Here is a 21,713-nt window from a genome sequence, read left to right as displayed (position 1 = left end):
TGAGAAATTTTCGCTGAAAAAGCAAAAAGTTGTGTCTGAATGCCTCAGTCGCAGTTGAAGGCACGTCCACTTATCTCTCCAACAAAGAAAACAACTGGTGCAGGTCTTTTCTGCGCTGCTGCATATCCTTGCTAAGTGGTCAAGTGACAGCAGAGAAAGACAAGAGCGAGGGCCAGAGAAGGCGCTCACGGAGGTAATGGAAGTCCAGAGAGTGTGGAATCGCCGAAGGGGAGTGTTCCTTTCTTACACACTTGGCTCAAAGTTTCCTGGGTCCTGGGAAAGATGTTAGACTCTGAGGGCATACAGATGCTTAATACAGCGCCCCCCTCCTCCCCATTTCAAGAGGCGAAAGTCAACAGGACCAAATGCTGCCAAGAGGCTGGAGAGGATGAGCCAAGAAAAGGCTATTGGTTTGTTGACCAAAAGATCACGGGTGACCTCTGAGAGGAGAGTGCAGCACAGTGGGGCTGGGACGGAGCCAGCTGGAGGGAGGTTAGACGGGGAGGAAGGAAGAGGGGCAGGAGGCACGGGCTCTCACTATGTACAGCACTAACAGGAAGATGGCAGGGATGGTTTGGAGACTTCAAGTCAAAAGGTTAGATTGCAAAGAAGCTGAGGGCTACAAAAGCATTTTTAAATAATTTATTAAAATGGAAAATAAAAATTCATTCCCCTAAATCCAGTAATTCTGCTTACAGGACTCTAGCCTAGGAAAACAATCAGGATTGCAAGACTAGGAGACGATAATGAGAGAACTTTAACTCTTTATTTTATATACTTATATAGAATTTCAAGTTTCTACAGTAGCATGTGTCTAATCATTTTAAAATAAAGATTTGTAATGCTAAAAAGGAGAAAAATTTGCAGACATCTATACATAAAATATTCATAACATACATATAACAAAACACAGGAAATGACCTTAATGTCCACTATTAGGGGAGTAAATAGGGAAATTGGGGTATAATTATCCAAAGTGTTTTTGCAACAAGTCAGAGAAAGTAATGAAAAATATGCAACATGAAAAAAATTCATCAGTTTGGTGAGGGAAAAGGCCACAAATCTAACAAAGGCTATAGTCACACTATGAAAAAACATGCATAGAAAAACAGACTGAAAACCAAACCAGACACATGGGAGACCTTAATAAAGGTTGTGTTCCATGCTAGAATTCGAGTGGCTTTCTCTTCTCTACTTTCTAACACGGTTGCAAAACAACATGGTTTTTACCACTGCTTTTTCTTTTTTTTTTTTTTTTTGAGACGGAGTTGCCCTGTCGCCCAGGCTGGAATGCAATGGTGCGATCTCAGCTCACTGCAACCTCTGCCTCCCAGGCTCAAATAATTCTCCTGCCTCAGCCTCCCAAGTAGCTAGGATTACAGGTGCCCGCCACCAAGCCCAGCTAATTTTTGTATTTTTAGTAGAGATGGGGTTTCACCATGTTGGCCAGGCTGGTCTTGAACTCCTGACCTCATGATCTGCCCGCCTAGGCCTCCCAAAGTGCTGGGATTACACGCGTGAGCCACCGTGCCCGGCTGGTTTTGTTTTTCTTGTTTTTTGTTTGTTTGTTTTGTTTTGTTTTTTTGTCTTTTTTTTTTTGAGATGGAGTCTTGCTCTGTCGCCCAGGCTGGAGTGCAGTGGCGCGATCTGGGCTCACTGCAAGCTCCACCTCCTGGGTTCACCCCATTCTCCTGCCTCAGCCTCCCGAGTAGCTGGGACTACAGGCACTCGCCACCATGCCCGGATAATTTTTTTGTATTTTTTAGTGGAGACAGGGTTTCACCGTGTTAGCCAGGATGGTCTCGATCTCCTGACCTTGTGATCCGCCCGCCTCAGCCTCCCAAAGTGCTGGGATTACAGGCATGAGCCACCGCGCCCAGCCGGCTGCTTTTGTTTTTAAATAGACACGTGCCACAAAAGAAAAACCAAAATGATGCTATAATAGCCAAAGCTTCAGAGCAGCAAATGAGGGCTGGAAACAGCAGCCTCACCAGCCAGCCCTGCCTGTGGATGCTGCAGAAACACAGCGGAGCGGCTCCACTCACGCACACCCAGCCTGGCCCTGAGCCTCCGCCACCTCAAGCAAGATGAGGGTCTTGGAACGCATCATCTCTAAAGTTCCTTCCAGGTTTAAAAATGTATGATTCTAAACTGAGAAAACTAAGAAATTAGACAACAGACATAGGCATTTCTCTAGTTTCCCATATAACATCATATACAGGTGGCAGGGGACAAGGGGAGTCTGTGTATTAAGTTTTAATGCTTACTCCATATAAAACAGTATACATTTAACAAAATATTACATACCACTCATAGTTTTAAAAGATGCTTACAGGCCGGGTGCAGTGACTCACGCCTGTAATCCCAGCACTTTGGGAGGCTGAGGTGGGCGGATTTCTTGAAGCCAGGGGTTTGAGACCAGCCTGGCCAACATGGTGAAACCCCATCTCTACTAAAAATACAAAAATTAGCTGGGTGTGGTGGCACACGCCCGTAGTCCCAGCTACTCGGGAGGCTGAAGCAGGAGAATCGCTTGAACCTGGGAGGTGGAGGTTGCAGTGAGCTGAGATCACACCACTGCACTCCAGCCTGGGTGACAGAGTGAGACTGTGTCTCAAAAAAATAAAAATTTAAATGTAAATTTTAAAAAGATGCTTACAAATTGCTGGAAAGAAAATACAGTAGATGGCTGTAAAGTTAAATATTATTTCTAAGTAAAATAATAATATAAAACAAAAAATGTTTCAGTGAAACAGCAAGGCCACACGATGAGTTGTCCTGTCAGCTGTAGATGGTCCCGTCTCTAGGAGTTCCGAGAAGAGTGGACGCTAGGCTACGGTGCTAGAGAAATCTCTGGGAGGAGACAGGACTGGAGTAGGCCTTAAAGAATGGGTTCTGGGTTTCGAGTTGATGAAAATGTTCTGGAATTAGACAGTGGTGTTGGTTGCACAACCTTGTAAATCTACTAAGAAAAAATCACTGAATTGTACACTTTGAAAGGGTGAATTTTATGGCATATGAATTATACAGTCGTGTCACTAAACGACAGGGTTACACTCAGAAAAATGCATCCTTTGGTGAAGTTATCATTGTGCAAACATCACAGAGTGTTCTTACACAAACCCAGGTGGCAGAGCCTACTATACACCTAGGGTACATGAATGGCCAATGTCATATATGGGGCCCATCATTGACTGAAACGCTGTTATGCAGCATATGACTGTATCTTAACTAAAAAAATGATGCAGTCAGAGGTAACTAAATAGAACAGTGTGGAAAAAACAAAGGTACACTTGACAAGTGTAATAAGGAAAAAGGTAGCTTGGAAAGAAATGTCAAAGAGCTTTGAATGTCAGGAAAAGTTAACTAGAAATTATTTGTAAGACTGTAGAGTAAGCAAAGACTCATGGACAAAAGAGTGAACAATCAAATGCTTTGGAAAGAATGTTTCCCCACTGGAAAAACAAGCCTCAGGGAGACAGGCACCAGGTCCTGTTCACATGATGGGTATTTGAGTGTCAAATGCGTTTATCAACGAGTGACTATTTTCAGATTTCACTGGTTTTATGTGAAAAGGAGAGTAGGGAAGAACCATGACTGGGTCCATCATGAGGTTCACTGCAATAAATATCAGTCTGGGCCTATGCAGCATGGCCCCAAACTAGGAATATTTACATAGAGAGCTGTAAAGGTGAGAAGAAGAGATTCTGCTCTCCATCAATGATGTGAAATGTACTTAATAGGTGTAAATGCAAAAATGCTTCATAGTTTAGCTCTAGGTACATAAAACTAAGCCTCTGAACAGACTCCACTTGTGCAAAAGAAAGAGAAAAGGGAAGGAAAAAAGAAGAATAAGAGAAACACGAGGTAAGTACAAGAGAAAGAAGGGGTGAGTTGGCCATTGTCTCTTTAAGAAGCTCCTTGGAGATACATAACTGTAGAAAGCCTGGTGAATTCAACATTGATTGGGAATGAGGTAACCACAAACACCGCTGTCTCAAATGAAAAGGGATTCAAGATCTGACCCAGAAAACAAGCATCGTAACCACCAGATAAAATTTTAATGATAAACACAAGATGCTCTACATACAAGCAAGACTGAAGTCTCTCATGCTAAGCCATCAACGTAAGGTTTTCTTAGAAAGAGGAGCCACCAGGAGCCTCTCGACCCACAGATCAAGTTTCATCCTATCGATCCACAGAACGTGGCCATCGTGCTCTGTGCTGGCATAATCTGTAATGTTGAACAGACCCCGAGGGAACAGAGAGGCAGAGAGAGAAGGACTGGCATCTGGACTCGTAGGGGGCCTGCCCTTCGGGAGCTCCAGAGAAGAAATTCATAATTGGCTTTGAGATTCAAGGCTCTCCTTTATTTTTAAGTTCTTTTGCGACTCTTTCAGTCCAGTCTCAGCCTTCTGTCCTCAAGTGTCTTCTGACACTCTAGGCAGAGATCCCTTTAAGCTGGAATGATCTAAGTACCTTCTGGAGTTCGCACCAAACTGTAGCATCCGTGGGTAGAAAGGAGCTGCATATCACGCGATCGTAGGCCCACATTTTAGCAACGAGGTGGAGAAGCCCAACGTGCATCGATAACTTAATGGACAGAATCGCAAGTATCTGGACCATCAATCTTTCTAAAACTAGTTCTGCAGCACTCCCAAGAAGGGCTTTCACCTCTAAATCATAGCCAGTGAAACAGAAACTGAAGAAAAGCCTGCTTCCTGGGTATATCTTGTTTAAAGCAGAAATACTTTTTTTCATAGGCACTGCATGCCACAAAATATTAAAATAATCCGACTGTGTGGAATTTCTATTCAAAAGGTGCTCTTTAAGGAATGCTGCTTAAGGAAAGATTTTTCTTTAAAGAAAAGGACTCCTCTACTACTGAGTTTTAAAGTCCAAGGTTTGTTTTATTTTCCCATAAGCAGGAAGTTCCCTAAGGCGTCTCACTCCATAGCTGATCCAAACTCAGAAATTTAAGTGTTCTGGTTTCTACTTTATGGCATTAAGTATACAGTCTGAGGCTGTAGCTCATGACATCTTCCTAATCCAGAAAGAAAACTGATCTTATTGTACAGTAAATAAATATATAAATGTACCTCTGTAACAAAGTAGGAAGACTTCATCAAAGTGGTTTTTGGGACAGAAGCTGAAGGAATTTACAGAAGCTAAAATTAAATGTGTTGGCCATGGAGAAAAAAAAAACAATTTCAGGACAACTTAAGTAACAAATAGGTACTATATGGTGGCGAAGGAAGATTATGTGTGGCCAAAGCCCTTCTTCACAATAAGGGATTTAGAAAAAGAGGATGAGAACAGGGCCTGTCTGTGCCAACACTTATTATCTTTGCTTGACTTTTTTATGTCTTCATGAAATACAAACTGTTTGCCTTAATGAAAATCTCACATAACATGCCACAAGAGTGATTTAAAAGCTGGGAAAGACATATTGAGACAAATGGATCACAGATCCGCTCTACACCATGTGCTTCTCACCCTTGCTGCGCGCTCTCACGTCCCTGGGAACACAATCACGGAGACTCTCCCTCTTCCACATGGGCTGTAACTGAGGGAGGTACATGCTCTCAAAGGAAGCTAAGGTCACTGGTACTCAGAGGGTGGTATGAGAAAAATGAAAGACCTTCAGATGCAGAGCACTCAGTGGAAACGGTTTGGCTTACCCCGCAATGACCACGCCATCATGAGAATGCACATCACACAAAACTGCGTCAGGAACATGCTCCAGCTCGCTCACGGCACCTTTGCGATTCTGCGTGAGGAAAAGGGGGATGCAGTTTAGACTACTCTCGGGACAGCCCGAAAGCCAAGCATCGTGCTTTTTCACCTACTTTCCACAGCAATTCTCTACAGCATGGACAACAAGTGCATTCAAAGTTCTGTGGGCATTCAAAAAGACAAAGATGATGACTAACATGCTAAGCTGTTAAGCATAGGCGAGTTCGAGGACACAGGATGTGTGAGACACTGCCCCATCCTCCAGGAGGTTACAGAATAGAAAGCAAATATGTGCTCACCAATAACTACCATCCACAATAGGCTGGCATGTATCTGCTGGGAGTGGCAAGTATCTAAAGAAACTTATAAAGTATGTGAAAAAGTTCAGTTCAGCAAAAAGAAAGTATTACATGATACCTTACCTGTTAATTCTTATAAGGACTCTCAGAATAAAATGCAAAATTATATACAAATAGATAAAGATCAGGATGAGGAAAAGGAGACGAGATGATACTATTTCTAACTGAGAGGCCAGAGGTTTCATGGAAATGGTATTTGAATGACAGTCTAGGCCAGGCACAGTGGCTCATGCCTGTAATCCCAGCACTTTGGGAGGCAGAGGCAGGAAGATCACTTGAGCTCAGAAGTTTTGAGACCAGCCTGTGCAACACAGGGAGACCCCATCTCTGCAAAAAATTTTAAAGACAGTCAGGTGTGGTGGCATGCACCTGTAGTCCCAACTATTTGAGAGGATGAGGCAGGAGGATCACTTGAGTCCAGGAACTTAAGGCTACAGTGAGTTATGATTGCAACACTGTACTTCAGCCTGGGCAAGAGAGTGAGAACCTATCTCTAAAAAAATAAAAAATTAAATTGAATTAAAATGAAGGGAATCTGAATGGACATAAAGTATTTACATGTGGGAGGGTGGGCAAAGTGAGATAGGCCACAAAGCAAGCATGAATAAAGGTATTCAAGAATACCATAATTTCAACTTTACCAGACTGGGACAAGGACTAGAAACAGTGTAAGTGCCCAGCACACTTCTTAACATACAGCAAGTGTTAAATAAGTGGTAGCCATCATTATTATTATTTCTGTTATTAGGAAAAAGATGACATCATTCCATTAAAATACACATTTATTAAGTACCTAGACTCTAGAAACTGAGCAAAGTAATTTGCATGATGGTCTTAACTTAATCCAAGGAACGAGTCTAAGGCTGAGAGACAAAACTAGACACATCCACGTGGAGCTGTCCTACAAGTGGAGATATGGGGAGGGAAGGCAAGGATCTGGGAGTCAGCTGTGTGAAGGCCACAACCAAGGTTACAATAACAAAAAAGCTCTTGTGAGGGAAAAAGTATTGAAAGAAAAATAGAGGGCCTAAGATGAAAACCTGCATTTATGCAAACACTAGGAAAAAAAACACTATGGCCACCACAATTAGTTTAGCAAATCGTTTCCAGGTTGGCTCTGAAATGCAATTCCAGATAACTTCATGCATTTGCAGGTCATTCTCTTTGTGGAGGTACCTGAGAACCCTGGGGTCCCTTCTAGGGTCTCCCCAGACACTGACTTAAGAGGTACCAAACCAAATTGCCTGCCTAACCCATCCTGAAGTCGAGCACACACAGCACAGAACCCTGCATCTGTGTGCAGAGGCCTATGCTCTCCTACAGCCAACCTCGCCTGAGCACTGAGCGTGGACCAGGCTCTGCAGGAGTGGCAGACACTTGATGACGATCATCCTCACCACGACGCCATGAGCAGTGCCACTCCTAGCCCCTACTCTAGAGATGAGAAAATGGAGGCAGACAAAAGTAAAGCAACTTGCCCCAACACTGCCTTTCATTTCTTTCTTTCTTTTCTTTTTTTTTTTTTTTTTTTTGAGACAGTCTCGCTCTGTCGCCCAGGCTGGAGTGCAATGGCGCAATCTCGGCTCACTGCAACCTCCACCTCCAGGGTTCAGGCGATTCTCCAATCTCAGCTTCCCAGTAGCTGGGACTACAGGTGTGTGCCACCACGCCCGGCTAATTTTTGTATTTTTAGTAGAGACGGGGTTTCATCATATTGGCCACAGAACTCCTAACCTCAAGTGATCCATCTGCCTCAGCCTCCCAAAGTGCTGGGATTACAGGAGTGACCCACGGTGCCGGGCCGCCTTTCATGTTTTGATAAGGCTTTCTTTCATTCCAGAATTTTGGTAAGAATCCCACCATTACATTTAATGAAAGATACATCATTTAAAATTTCACTCCTAGAATTCTCCTTGTTAACAGTGTCAGAAAATGGACCTTACACGCTCCAAATAGAAGTCTCCCTCATGTTTGGTTCAGCCTGCAGTCCACTCCAGTTCACTCAATCAACAGCCATGTAGTGAGTACTTACCTAACACATGACTTCCTGTTCATTAGAAATAAATACTAAATAGACATTCAGCTAGATTGTATATAACTTGTAAAGTGTTACTAAGTGCCAAATGCTAAGTGATGGGTCTTTAAAATATCGTCACTTCTGCCACCTCCAGGCCCAACAAGGACATACCTGTCCTCTTCCCTTGCTTTCTCTATCACCAAAGAGGAAGCAAAAAACACAGCTGCTGCTTTTCTCTACCACGGTCTGACATCTTCGAATTCAAGCCTGGGGATGCCAAATATCTCCAACTCTCCTGCTTGTAAATCTCAAAAGTATCTCTCCTTTCTGTAGAGAAAGGACCCCGTTAACACTCAGCTCTCAAGCTTTCCTTAAATCGCAGCCCCTCCCACCAGGATTAGACCCTCTGCTTTCTGACCCCTTGTTTATCTGGGCAGCTTTCTTCGTCATACCTTTCTGCCTGTGTCCATCACATGGACCTACCCAGGCACATGGGCAAGAGGGACTGGGGGCTCCCTCCAGACGAGTTTATTACCGTAGGTGGATGGAAAAGGGCACTGTGGGGCCAGCGTGACCTGTCTTAGTGGTGGTGTCTTAACAGCCTAAGAAAGGATAGCCACACTAACTCTCAGAACAGTGGTTCTCGACTGGGAGGGGATTTTGATTCCCAGGGGACATCCAGCAATGTCTAGGGACATTTCTAGTTGTCATGACTTGGGGGAGGAAGAGAATGCTACTGGCGTCTAATGGGGAGAGGCCAGAGATACTGCTCAACAGCCTGCAATGCACAGGACAGCCCCGCACAAAACGAATTAGCTGGCCCCAAATGTCACTAGTGCTGGGGTTGAGAACCCCTGAATTAGAGAGACACTGCTCTTATTGACTTTGCTAGAAACCGTGTGAGGTTGCCCAGATCAAGCGTATTGGTCACTAATCAGGTTAGGAGGTGAGTAGGGACAGACAGGCACATAGGCAATTTGTCACTATCAGTAATGCACAAAAGCTTGTTAATCTCAAAGTCTATTAGGATTGACCTTTATGGGAGTAAAGAGAATGGTTCCATCCCTTCTCTACCATTGAATCTCCAGCCTCCCAGGTGAGAAAGAAACACTGCTACCACACTGCTGTCTCGTCATGCCTCAAACAGCTTTATGTAACACGGCTCTTGACAGTTATCTCCTATGGAAACACTTCACTGTGCAAATTCTTAGCTGTGATCTAATATTTCTGTAGAGACTTTGAAGTGATAAATGTTATGGAAGCACGCCAATAGGTTATGTGAGGGAAGAGAAGACAGTGCTTAGAGATGTTTAATCATCTCCCTCTTACATTTACTGGAAATGACATTTTCGGCTCCTCTTTTGTATGCAGGTAGTGCTTTTGCTTTCTGGGTCCCTCCAGAGAGTTGGTGAAAGTCAAAGGGGCTGCACAGAGCACTCCTCTGACCACCCTAACAATCAGAGAGGAAGTGGCTGGCAACCCAATCTCACCCTTCCTCTCCTGCAGAATAAGAGGATGTTCCCAAATCTTGAGGCTGAAAACAGAGGCAGATCATCTAATGGTGAACAAAATGGGCAACAAGTCACAACAGCTGAAGGGGAGGCTCAGTGTACCCCTCTCCCTTCGCTGTTGGCAATTAATCTCAGGCTATGAGTGAAAGCTTGGATTCCCATGTCCTTGCAGGCTATTCTTTCACAGGTAATGATATTGGCCACTGCCCACCTTCCAGTTGCTTCGTAACATGTGTTCCTTGGCTCGGCACTCTTGGAAGATGAGCTTCCAGCAAGAATAGTCAGAGATGCTGCTATCCGGAAGGTGCCCTTCCTGCTGGCACAGCCTGTACCACAGCACCTCATCCTCTGCAATCACCTTCCACGTCTTGCTCACCTAAAACAGCAGAAGTGACACAAATGTCAAATTCTGCAATTAGAGAAGCCCCTTGTCATCCAAAAATCAATCAACACCTATATTATTGCCCTGGGTTTATGGCAGTATAAAATGTCTCATTAACAAAACACTATGAGGTGAAAAAAAATACAAGCAAATGTTTCCAGTTTTATCTTTCAAGATTTCAAAATTGTTGTACCACCATGTAATATCACATTTTAGACTACTTGGTTAAATTGTAATCTAACAAATAAGAGAAGAAAATACACAAATACATAAAATGCAAAAAATATAAACTTTTACATGGTAATTAGCTATACAATCATACGGAGCTTTTCAGAATGGAATCTCTTTACTTTTGACAAAAAGCATTTGTATTTCCACCTTATAGAATTGAAGATTGATGGCCTCCAAAATCAAAGGCTGTCATAAAATTACCTATAACCCAAACATCTGGTCAGGTAAAAAATTCAAATTTAAATTGCATGTGAGAATTTAGATTTTAAACATATGTATATATTTAATTAACAGAAAACTCAAGCCATTATCCAGGACTGTAAGATTAGATCTAGAAAAATTAATGTTATGCCTGGCCTGACTTTCAAATCCCAACAGTATCCAGAGGAAATGGCCATTTTAACTATTAGCATTTTGTTTTCCAACACTAATTTAGGGGAACAAGAGGTTTACTTCATCACAGGATCATGTGCAAAGTTGGCCAGACTGCAAAAGATGGACTCTGTTGGCAGATGAGAAACTGATCAAGCAGATCAGCGTGATCCCGGTCTGCACAGCATTCTGGGAATGCAGGATCAAGTGCCTGATGCTTGCCATCCATCCAAAAGTTGAGACTCACTTCTAATGAAGAGTGGTAGTGGGTAGGTTACAGTACCCTGTACTCTTTAACACTCCCTTAGGGCCACTTCAAGACTCAAAGACAGAGATGGGAAGAAGGAAAATGAGAGAAAGTAGGAGACCAGACTCTTACTGCACAAAGGGCCTCAGCTGATAAAGCACTGACAGAGAGTTAGTTTGCAGGATGGCAGATTAAAGACCTCCAAAGACCTGCTCCTCCATAACAGCAGTAAGAATTCCACCAAAAATGATCGATCAACTTTTTCGGAGTCTGGAAATTAACAAAAGGATTGCAACATTCTGAGGAACATTTATCCAAGAAAAGTGGCTAAATCTCAGTAAGAACAGTGACGTCTAAGTTGTTTTAATGTGTGCTAATTCTGTTTCCTCTTCCAGCTCCAGGATTGCCTTAAAAATCAACAACCTCATGAAGATAGCAGCTGTAAAAACCGGCAGCCTAGCAGCCATTAGAGAGGCCAGACAAGTTTAGAGCTCCCCAAAAATCAAATCCCCAGAGAACTGTCACCATTTGACCTGGCTGGCAGCTTGCCAGAAAGCTCTATTCTCAAGGCTTGTCTTTATCTGAGCTGGCTGAGCACTGTCTCCGTCCTATCTCCAGGGCATTTACCCAAAATAGTAAGTGGCAACTGCTTAACTCTACAGCTGCCTGAGGAGGCACTGCTAGCTGGGGCTGTTAGAGGCTGACCAAAAAGCTTGAAAGAAAAAGCTTGGAAATGGGATGTCCATAGGAGGCTCTGAAAGGCTCCAATATATTCCTGGGAGTCTGGAATGCCACGTGAATGTATAGGGCTATGTGTGTGCCCAGGAAAGACCAGAGAAGGCCCTAACCTCTCCCCTCTGGCTGACCCTGAGGCTCTGCACAAGCAGGAAGTGAAGGCTAAGGCAGAGCTGTAAGCTGCTAGAATGGTGAAGCAGTACCCCAATATACAGAGAGCACCTCAGCAAAGGCTGGGAGACTTACTGGTTCAGTGGATTTAAGGAAATCTCCATTTGATAACTAGCTAACCACTAAGCTAGCCAAGCAGAGACTTCAGGAGGTGCACATGACAAATAATACAAATTAGAGGATTATTCCAGAAAAGTCACTAAACAAACAGCAGCAACAACAAAAATAACAATAGCAATAACAGCAAATTCTGAAGAGGGAGAAAGATTCTATTTCCAGAGTTTCCATTATTTAAAATGTCCAGTTTTTAACAAAATTACAAAAGCATGCAAAGAAACAAGGAAGCAGGGCCCATACACAGGGGAAAAGGCAGTCAACAGAAGCTATCCCTGAGAAAGTCCAGAAGCTGGACTTACTAAACAGAGACTTTAAATCAGCTATTTTAAATATGCTCAAAATACTAAAAGAAAGCATGTCTAAAGAAATAAAAGAAAGTAGAAGAACAATGTCTTACCATATAGAAGATAATGATAAAGAGATAGAAATTATCTGTTAAAAAACTAGGGAGGCTGAGGTGGGTGGATCACCAGGTCAGGAGATTCAGACCATCCTGGCTAACACGATGAAACCCCATCTCTACTAAAAATACAAAAAATTATCCGGGCGTGGTGGCACGCACCTGTAGTCCCAGCTACTCGGGAGACTGATGCAGGAAAATCATTTGAACCCGGGAGGCAGAGGTTGCAGTGAGCCGATATCACGCCACTGCACTCTGGCCTGGGCAACAGAGTGAGACCCCGTCTCAAAAAAAAAAAAAAAAAAAATAGAAGCTCTGGAGTTAAAAAGTACAGGAACTGAAATAAAAAATTCCCTAAAGGGGCTCAACAACAAGTTTGAGCTGGCAGAAAAATCAGCAAATTTGGCCAGGCGCAGTGGCTCATGCCTGTAATCCCTGCACTTTGGGAGGCTGAGGCAGGTGGATCACGAGGTCAGAAGTTCAAGACCAGCCTGGCCAACATGGTGAAACCCCATCTCTACTAAAAATATAAAAAATTAGCTGGACATGGTGGCATGCGCCTATAATCCCAGCTACTCGGGAGGCTGAGGCAGGAGAATCGCTTGAACCCAGGAGGCAGAGGTGGCAGTGAGCCAAGATCACGCCATTGCACTCCAGCCTGGGCAACAGTGCAAGACTCTGTCTCGGAAAAAAAAAAAAAAAAAATCAGGAAACTTAAAGCAAGTCAACTGAGATTATCTACTCCATGGGGGAAAAAAAAGAATAAAGGAAAAAAAAGAGTCTGTAATCCTAGCACCTTTGGAGGCCGAGGCAGGAGGATTGCTCAATGAGTTGAGGCCACCCTGATGAACAGTGTGAGACCCCATCTCTACAAAAAAAAAAAATTAGCCAGATGTGATGGTGTGTGCCTGTAGTCCCAGCTACTTGTGAGACTGAAGCGGGAGGATTGCTTCAGTCCAGTAGTTCAAGGCTGCAGTGAGCTATTATTGCACCATTGCACTCCAGACTAGGTGACATAGTGAAATCTCATCTCTAAAAAACAAAAACAACAAAGCAAAACAAAAAAAATGAATAAAATGAACAGAGCCTCAGAGGCCTGTGGGATATGACCCAAGTGTACCAACATACACCAAATGAAGTTATCTCAGAGCAGAGTTTTTGGTGCACTACTGGAATTAGGTGGGTATTAATCCAAACTAGATTATTTTAAACTAAGATGTTCACTGTAATCCCTAGGCAACAACTAAGAAAATAACTCAAAAAACAGAGTAAAGAAATTAAAATAGCATACTAGACAATATCTATTTAACACAAAAGAAGGCAGTAATGAAGGGACAGAGGTATAAAAAAGACATAAGTCACACAGAAAGAGGCTAAAACTTACAAAGTAAAATTAGTGGGAATCTAAGAACTCAGTTTATCTTGGTCTCAAAATCTGACTTTCTATCTCAAGCAAACTATACCAAAAATAATCATTACAATACCTTATTCAACCAAAAGCATATCAAAGCAATACTGACCAACCTAACACTGACGACACATTAAAGTTTTGGCCTCCTTAATTATGCTTCTGCTATGTACGTGTGCACACAAGCTCCATGTGTGATAAGCAGTCACATCACCTCAGTCACTTTCCCTACAGGCATGGACGCTTCGCATGGAATTCACAGCATCCAAAGTTAGATCAGTGGCATAAATAAGTGACAAAGCTGTCATTTCTATGAATCTAAGTGTCACACTCTAATGCTGAGAGTGTCACGCTGTCTCAGTCTCCAGTGGTTTAGAACCTGAAGAATCAAGAGGGGCCTTGGAGATCAACTAGGTGTATCTCCTCATTGCAAGAAGGCACCCCACTGCATCCCTGGCCAATGGGGCCCAGGCAATCCTGCAATGCTTCCAGTGGAGAGCTGACCTCCCCCATCAGTCTGATCTAACAACAGGCAGTCTGAATATTAGAAAGGGCTTCCTTCCACTGTCTAGAAAACTCATTCTACCTATGGCCCTGATTTTGCCCTTTTGAAGAAATCTATTTGCTCTTCCACCTGACAGTCCCTCAAATAGCTGAAGACAGCGATCATATTTCCCCTTAGTCATTTCTTCATTGCTCTAAATATTATCCATTTCCTTCCACTATTTTTCATATAGTTTCCATTCTGACACTCTCTCAATGCACCCTAAAACATTTGTACATCTAAAGTGCCCCTCTTCAAATGTGGTACTCAAGACTCAATAACACCTCAAATATGGGCTGTGCAGTCCCATGCACAGAAGGATCTTATCAGACACTGGTTTTCTGCTTTACTTGTAGCCATCAACATGGCTACTCAACTAATGGTCCACTAAAGCTCCTGCAGTCTGTTTAATTTATTAAATATTTAAGGGAAATGAAAAGGCATAAAGAATATTACAAACACCCGTGAACTCGCCACCCTGCAGACAAAAGAAAAGATTGCTAATCAGCTTAAAACTCCTGAGTATCTCTCGCCGTTCACATTCTCTTCCTCGCAACAGTAACCTCAATTTGGTCCTCATGATTCTTCAGGGTTTTTTTTTTTAAACACAAACTGGAAGGAAAAAAAAAAAAAAGAAAAAGCCCACCATCCTTCCACCACACTATTTTTTATACCTAAATTCTTAACTTTGTAAACTTTCGATCCATTTTAATCCCCACCTCAACGTCTGCCCCACCCCCCAGCATTTTAGCCTCCCCCAGATAATCTCTGAATCCCAATTCTGTCATCCATTGCATTAGCCACTTCTCCCATCCATAAGTCATCTGCAAAATATGGTCTGTGGGCCTTTGCGTCTTAATTATTTAAAAAAAAAAAAAAGACAACCAGGATGGTGCTAAAGATAGGGCTCTAGCTCTGTGGCAAACCACTGAAGCCCACCCCCCAGGCTGACATGGATCCATTAAGCAGCCCACCCTGGGCATGGCCACAGCATCAGTTACAAATCCACTTAACCACACTGTCATCCCACACTTCTCCATCTTAGCCTTAAGGGCTCAGGAAAACAAGCCCTCATCTGATCACAAGTGGTCAGGCAATAAAGAACGGGATAACGACTCAGCAATGCTGGAGCTCCAGTTTGACTAGACAGGACACCATGATTTTATTTTTGGCATGTCTGGTCCACAGCTGAGCCTACCCATGACACCCAGATGCTGTCTGTCTATCTGTCTGTGCCAGAGTGTCTGAGCAATGGGCAATCATGAAGCACAGATAGGGATATACCAATGTCAGCTGTGAGCGAGCCAGGCCACAACCTGAGTAGTCCCAGAGCAGAGTACGTCCCCTAACCGAGCCCTGGAATTCAGGGTTAAATAAGGTGTAAGATAAAGGTAACATATAGAGACCTTTACAGGTTCTCAAAGGCAGAACGTGCTCAGGAAACACAGGGCAGCTTTACTCTGATCCTGGGCATACATATGCCTTTTTTGTAGAAACCGCAACATTTTGTAAAAGTCATGAAATGTAACTACCGAACAAAAAAGACTCAAGAGTAATTAAGAGATCATATAAATGTAGCCATTCTTTAATTACATGGACCAAAAGCATATTCAGTAGAACAACACCTCCAGGTGTTAATAAGTTCCTTAGAAAAGGATCCCACGGTCAAATGAGCTTAGGAAACACTGCTTTAAACAAAATGAAGCAGAATTCCTCGCTGCAGAACTTGCGCTTTGAATAGCAGTGGCATGTGTTGCACATCTCTAAGAAGGGGATACACGTTGAGTATCCCTTATCCAAAATGCTTAAAACCAGGAGTATTTTGGATTTCAGACGTTTGCATTATTCTGACTGAGTCTCCCAAATCCCCAAATCCAAAATCCAAAATGCTCCAATGAGCACTGAAAAAGTTTCTAATTTTGGAGCATTTGGGAGTTGGGATTTTTGGATTTGGGAAGTTCAACCTGTATAAGAAGCTGCATTTCCTAAACTCATTTGGTTCCTGACTTCTTTTTGCAACGAGTATCTCAAAAGCCCAGTGCTCTGCAGAAGTCACTTTAGAGAACACTGATTTGGGTTACCGGTCAATCAGTTAAGATATGTTTTGGGCACTAACCATGTACTGGGCACTCAGGCCCGCAGTTCTCATCTACTTCCCACCCAAGCTATGAAACCAAAACCTTTGGCACGTGACAGAGATCCCATGGACACACCCAGACTGGGGCTACTTCTCCATGGCTGAGGAAGCTATAGGGAAATGCTGGGGTCCCTGCTGTTACACCTAGGTTAGATCACAAGACTGGCCCCAAATAGGGAAAGCAATCTTTTTAATTATGTGTTCAAAAATGAGCTACAAGCTTCGTTTTGTTGGATGGAGCCTCTGAATCATCTGCACTTTAGGAAAATCCAAAGGCAGTGCTCAATGATTACAAACTAGAAAATCTCAAACTAAACATTCTGTATGAGTTTTCATCAGGATTGTGCAAATCTCAGCCACTTTAAAATGGAAACTTTTCAATGAGGCTTTCAGGAAGTCTCAAATATGTCGGACCTTAAAGATGCTGGAAGCTGAAAGCAGCTTTTTCTAACAGTTTCAAGGAAAATGCCAAATCATTTTAAATAACACAATCTGAAATTTGTACAACAGGGTTACAGGATGAAAAACTGAGACCAAAAAATTGATGTTGTGGTGCATCATTCACATCACTAACCCCGGGTCACAGTGCTTATTCCGTAGAAAATAATATTCAAGCTAAAGTTTAAGTCCTGGATAACAAATAAAAAATCTCTTTGAGAGACTTAAAAAAGGCAGAGGTGAGAATTGCTTCCAAAAAGGGATCAGGATTGTATCCACAATTAGGTATTAAAAACAGAAATGTGTCAACAATTTATTTAGCAAACTATAAAAGGAGGGTGCTTTTCTTTCTTCTTTTAAAGGAGAACAAAAATGACAGGTTTTAAAAATGACTTTCAATTCTGAAGGAAAAAAAATCAACAAGAAAAAGACCTAGTTAAACTTTCACAAGCAAATGTTAAAGGGTCCCACCAAAAGGAAATCTTGTTAATTGTTTTGATTCCTTAAGTTTTACGAAATCTAGCAAGTTTACAAGCCTGAATTTTCCAAAGGCCTAATGGTCTTTCTTTAATACACCAGAGTTGGAATGGCCTTGCTCAGTAAAGCCCCACCGAGTGAGCCTCAGCTGCAAGGACTTGCTAATAAAAGTGTCTCCAGCATTTTGCTTTATAGCACCACTGTGAATTGCAGCATTAAAAAAAAAAAGCTGTTGGCTCAAAAATGAGCTTTATTAGCTCTGCCTGGATTAGGGTTACCAGTGAGGCTCACAGAGGGGAAGTCTCATTGTTCCCTTCACAGGTTCACATATCAAGTCTACTGTGGGAGGACACACCACATAGAAACAGCTCTCTATGCACTCACTGTCTCAGTTTCCTCTCTCTTCACTTGCTCCTGAGCCACTAGCTTTTGCCCCCAACACACCACCGACCCTGGTCAAGGTCATCAGTGACCTCCAACTTGCAAAACCCAATGGTCATTTCTCAGTCCTCCTCTTACTTGATGAACAGCAGCGCTTAACACCTTTGATCACTTTCTCCTCCTGGAAAACGTTTATCCCACGGTCCCAAGGAACAACACATCTGGGTTTTCTTCCTGCCTGGCAGGGAACTCCTTCCCGGTCCTCTGTCTGGCCCTGCTCATGTCCACGGCCTCTAATCCTTGTGGAGCACCAGGGCTCCATCCCTGAACCCCTCCTCTATTTACATTCACTTCCTTAATGTTCTCATTTGTCTCCTGGCCTTAAATACCATCAATGTGGCTGACGGCTTCCAATTTCCATCTTCAGCCCAGAGCTCAACGAAGAGCTCATCCTCAGCCTCACAACCAATGAGTGATCTTCCCCCACACCCACACATGCTCCTTCCATGGTCTGCTACTTGCCGGTAAACGGTGAACTCATTCCTCCAGTTGCTCAAGGCAAACACCATGGAGTCCTTGTTGACTCTCTTCCTTCTGTCCCCACATCCAGCCCATCCACAATCCTGACTCTGTCCACTTCTGCTGGTGCCATCCTGGCCCAAGCACCACATCCTCTTCTCTGGATTACTTCAGTGGCCTCCTAACTGGTCTCCCTGCTGCTGTCCTTGTCCCCCAACAACCGATTCTCCACACAGCAGCCCAAATGGTCCCTTTTTAAACGTAGGGCAGCCCTTGTCACCCCTCTGCTCAAAGTACGCCAAAGGCTTCCCATCTCATTCACAAAACTTCGAGTTCTTTTAATGGATTAAACGCTTATCACATCCTGAGTCCTCTCCTCCTCTAATCCTTCTGCTCACCACATCCCCGTATCAGTCTCCTATGGCTGCGCTAACAAACTACTACAAACTTAGCTGCTTAAAACAATACAGATCTATTCGCTTATAGTTCCGGAGACCAGAAGTGTAAAAGCAAGGTGTGGGCAGGGCTGCATTCCTTCCAGAGGCTTCAGAAAGAAAACAGTTTTCTTACCTTTTCCAGCTTCAAGCTACCTACATTCCTTGGTTTGTGGCCCCTTCCTCCACCTTCAAGGCCAGCAACACAGCATCTTCTCTCCTCCCTGGCGTCCTGCCTCCCTCTTACAAGACTTGTAATGCGCTGGACCCACCTGTATAATCCAAGATAATCACCCCATCTCTAGATCCTTAACCTAATCACATCTGCAAAGGGCGTTTTATCATGAAAGGTAACATACTGGTGGGATTCAGGGATTAGGACGTGAGCATATTTGGAAGGGCCATTATTCAGCGTACCACAACCACCCACTTGGACCTTCCTGCTGTTCTTCAAACACAACAGGTGCACTCTGCTTCAGATGAGCTTCAGCTGCGCCTGCCTCAAGTCCTTCGCCCTTGCTATTCCACTCTGCCAGAGATCTGCACAGTGTCCTTCACCCCTCCTTCAGGTCTTTGCTCAAAGCTCACCTTCTCTGCAAAGTCTTCCCTGGCCACTCAAAAGTGCAACCCCCATATCATCTCTACTGTCTTGTTCTTCTCCATAGCACTCACTGCCATCTGATAACTCTATTTAATCATGTCTTTATTGTATACAATGGAAGCTGAGAAGCCGGTTTTTTATGTTTTATTCTCAGCTGTCTTCACTATATAGAACAGTACCTCGCACATACATAGTCAGCTCTATATAAATAACTAAATGAGATAAAAGTGTAAGTCCAACTTTTTTTTAAAAATTAGCATTGCTTTTAATTCTCAAAGGTCATAGACACAGCTCAGCTCCTGGCATGTGCTGCCCTCCGTAGGCTCTTTCTTATTCACATGTATTATTTTGCTTTATGCTTTTTTTCTAGTAAACTTTTTAATTGTGGAAAAGTTCAAACACACAAGAGTAAAGTGAACAATATAAAGAACTCCAAAGTACCCACCACTTAGCTCAATGTTCATTTGCCATTCTTGTTTCATCTAGCTCCCAATCTGTTTTTTAGAGTGATTTTGCCTTTCCCTAAATTTGTGCTTAAAAGAGGAAGCCAAAACAATCACATGAATTAAAAGGAACTCCTGAGGGCACTTGGGTCTTGAGCATACAAGGAACCTTCCACATAACTTCCTGATAAGAGAAGTCTGGTGGCAAGGGTGAAAGTAAAGAACTAAGGGAAACCTGCCAGCAACTACAGGTCTGCAGAATCACTTTTGCCAGGAAAATCAATTCAGCCTCACTTGGCTATGGATTCCTGACTCACACAGACTTCATTAAGATTATAGATCTTTAGCTATAAGCGCCTGGATTTTAGTTTCTCCTACATGGACATAAAATCACATTTTCCTTGAAACTTGAAATACCATAATCTAATATGCTGGTCTTTGGTTCTAGAATTACTTATTTATTTTGCTGTCAACTACTTCTTGCTCACCAATATTATCATAAATTTCAAGTTTTTAACCTCTGCATCTTCCCTCTTTTTCTTTATTACTTTGCTTATGCACGTTTTTCTATCTTTTACTTGAAAAACATGACATCATTACTTATGCAGCTAAATTCCTAAAATTACACATTAGGAAATACAAAGCACTAAAATATACATTAAAAAACTGAAAACAAAATTATGGAGTTGGAGAACAGATCAGTGGTTGCCAGGGGTTAGAGATGGAGCTGGGGGTGAAAGGGTCGGGGAAGGACTTGAGGCCAGTGTGGCCGTCAAAGACTGTGAAAGAGTAGCACAAGAGATTCTCATGATGAATGTTCTACATGTTGACTGCGGTGGTGGTCACACAAATCTACATCCATGTAAAGTTCCATAGATTCACAAATAAGTGCATGTAAAACTAGTGACATCAATAAGATTTGTGAATTGTGCCAATGTCAGGTCCTGGTTTGCTACTGTTCTGTAGTTATGCGGGATATTACCAATGGAGGAAACTGGGGGAAGGGTACACAGGAACTCTCTGTACTATTTTTTGCAACTTCCTATGAATTTATAATAATTTTTAAAGTTTAAAAAATGAATATTGGTAAATACCTAAAAGCCATCACTCCTCAGAATTATTCACACTGTAATATAATGGCAGACTTACTTTTCTCCTAAAAACCAATTTGTAATTTTGAAACCAACAACTGTATCATTGTTATCCACTAAAAAATAGTCTCCTTTAAATACCAGGAATCCTGTGGGCACAAAAAAAGATGAACATAAAATTATAAATAGCAAGATTATAAACCTGTTCAATGAACTGTCCAACAAGTAACTTTGCTTACTAAAAGCTACACTGTTTTCAAGATGTTTCGGCAAGAAACACTCCCACAGAGAGATTAAGTCCCTCGAGGGACAACTATTGAAAGGAAGGAGCTGGAGACCTCAGCATCAAAAGTACACACGGATCACAAACTAATGTAGCAGGACTTCAGTTTTCAAAACATAAAGCCTCAAAAGCAAAAAAAAGAGGAGGGGATATGGAAAGGAGGCAAAGTCAAAGCAAAATCAGTCTCCGGCATGGTTTGTGGGATAATTAAATCTCAAAGGCCTCCCAGTAACAGAGTTTCTTACTGTTAGTCAGTTACCAATTTGGCATAAAGATCTAAGCAAACAGGTTTTCTCCAAGGGCATACATTTAGTTCATGGTGCCAATTCCACATAACTGGCCCAATTTCACTAAAATCCCAAGGCACCTAGATTAAAAGAGAGATGGAGAGAGAGAAAAAAAGCAAGCCCCTCTAAAATAAAATCATAAAGCAGCAGGACATTCCACAGAAGGATTTCCTCCCTGTTTCAAAATAAAAACACCCCAAGAAACAAATGAAAGTGCTACTTATTTTTATTACTTTGTGGTTTTAATTTTAATGATTGATGAAACAAAGCCAATTCTATAAACTACTGGCCATCTATTGTCATTCCCATGTAAGAGCTCCATAAAAATCCTGACTTCACAGATCACAGCTAACTTAGTCACTGTACGCTAACGGGGTTCTGTTTAAGAATAT

At 42.6% G+C, this 21,713-nt stretch overlaps 1 protein-coding gene across 4 annotated transcripts in view; it reads right to left on the bottom strand.

The window, feature by feature from the left end:
* FBXW8 (F-box and WD repeat domain containing 8) overlaps positions 1-21,713 on the bottom strand; it is a 118,030-nt gene that overhangs the window by 73,627 nt on the left and 22,690 nt on the right. For all 4 annotated transcript variants that reach the window (XM_055358121.2, XM_031000984.3, XM_019039143.4 and 1 more), the window contains 2 exons: positions 9,835-9,999; positions 5,682-5,770 (listed from right to left, as the gene is read on the bottom strand). In XM_055358121.2, the coding sequence (XP_055214096.1) occupies positions 5,682-5,770; positions 9,835-9,999 (254 nt within the window). The remainder of the gene's footprint in view (positions 1-5,681; positions 5,771-9,834; positions 10,000-21,713) is intronic.

Source organism: Gorilla gorilla, chromosome 10, assembly GCF_029281585.2.
Source record: "Gorilla gorilla gorilla isolate KB3781 chromosome 10, NHGRI_mGorGor1-v2.1_pri, whole genome shotgun sequence".
Lineage (NCBI taxonomy): Eukaryota > Metazoa > Chordata > Mammalia > Primates > Hominidae > Gorilla > Gorilla gorilla.
Note: the sequence above shows the minus strand (reverse complement) of the source record. Positions and strands in the feature narration are given on the sequence as shown.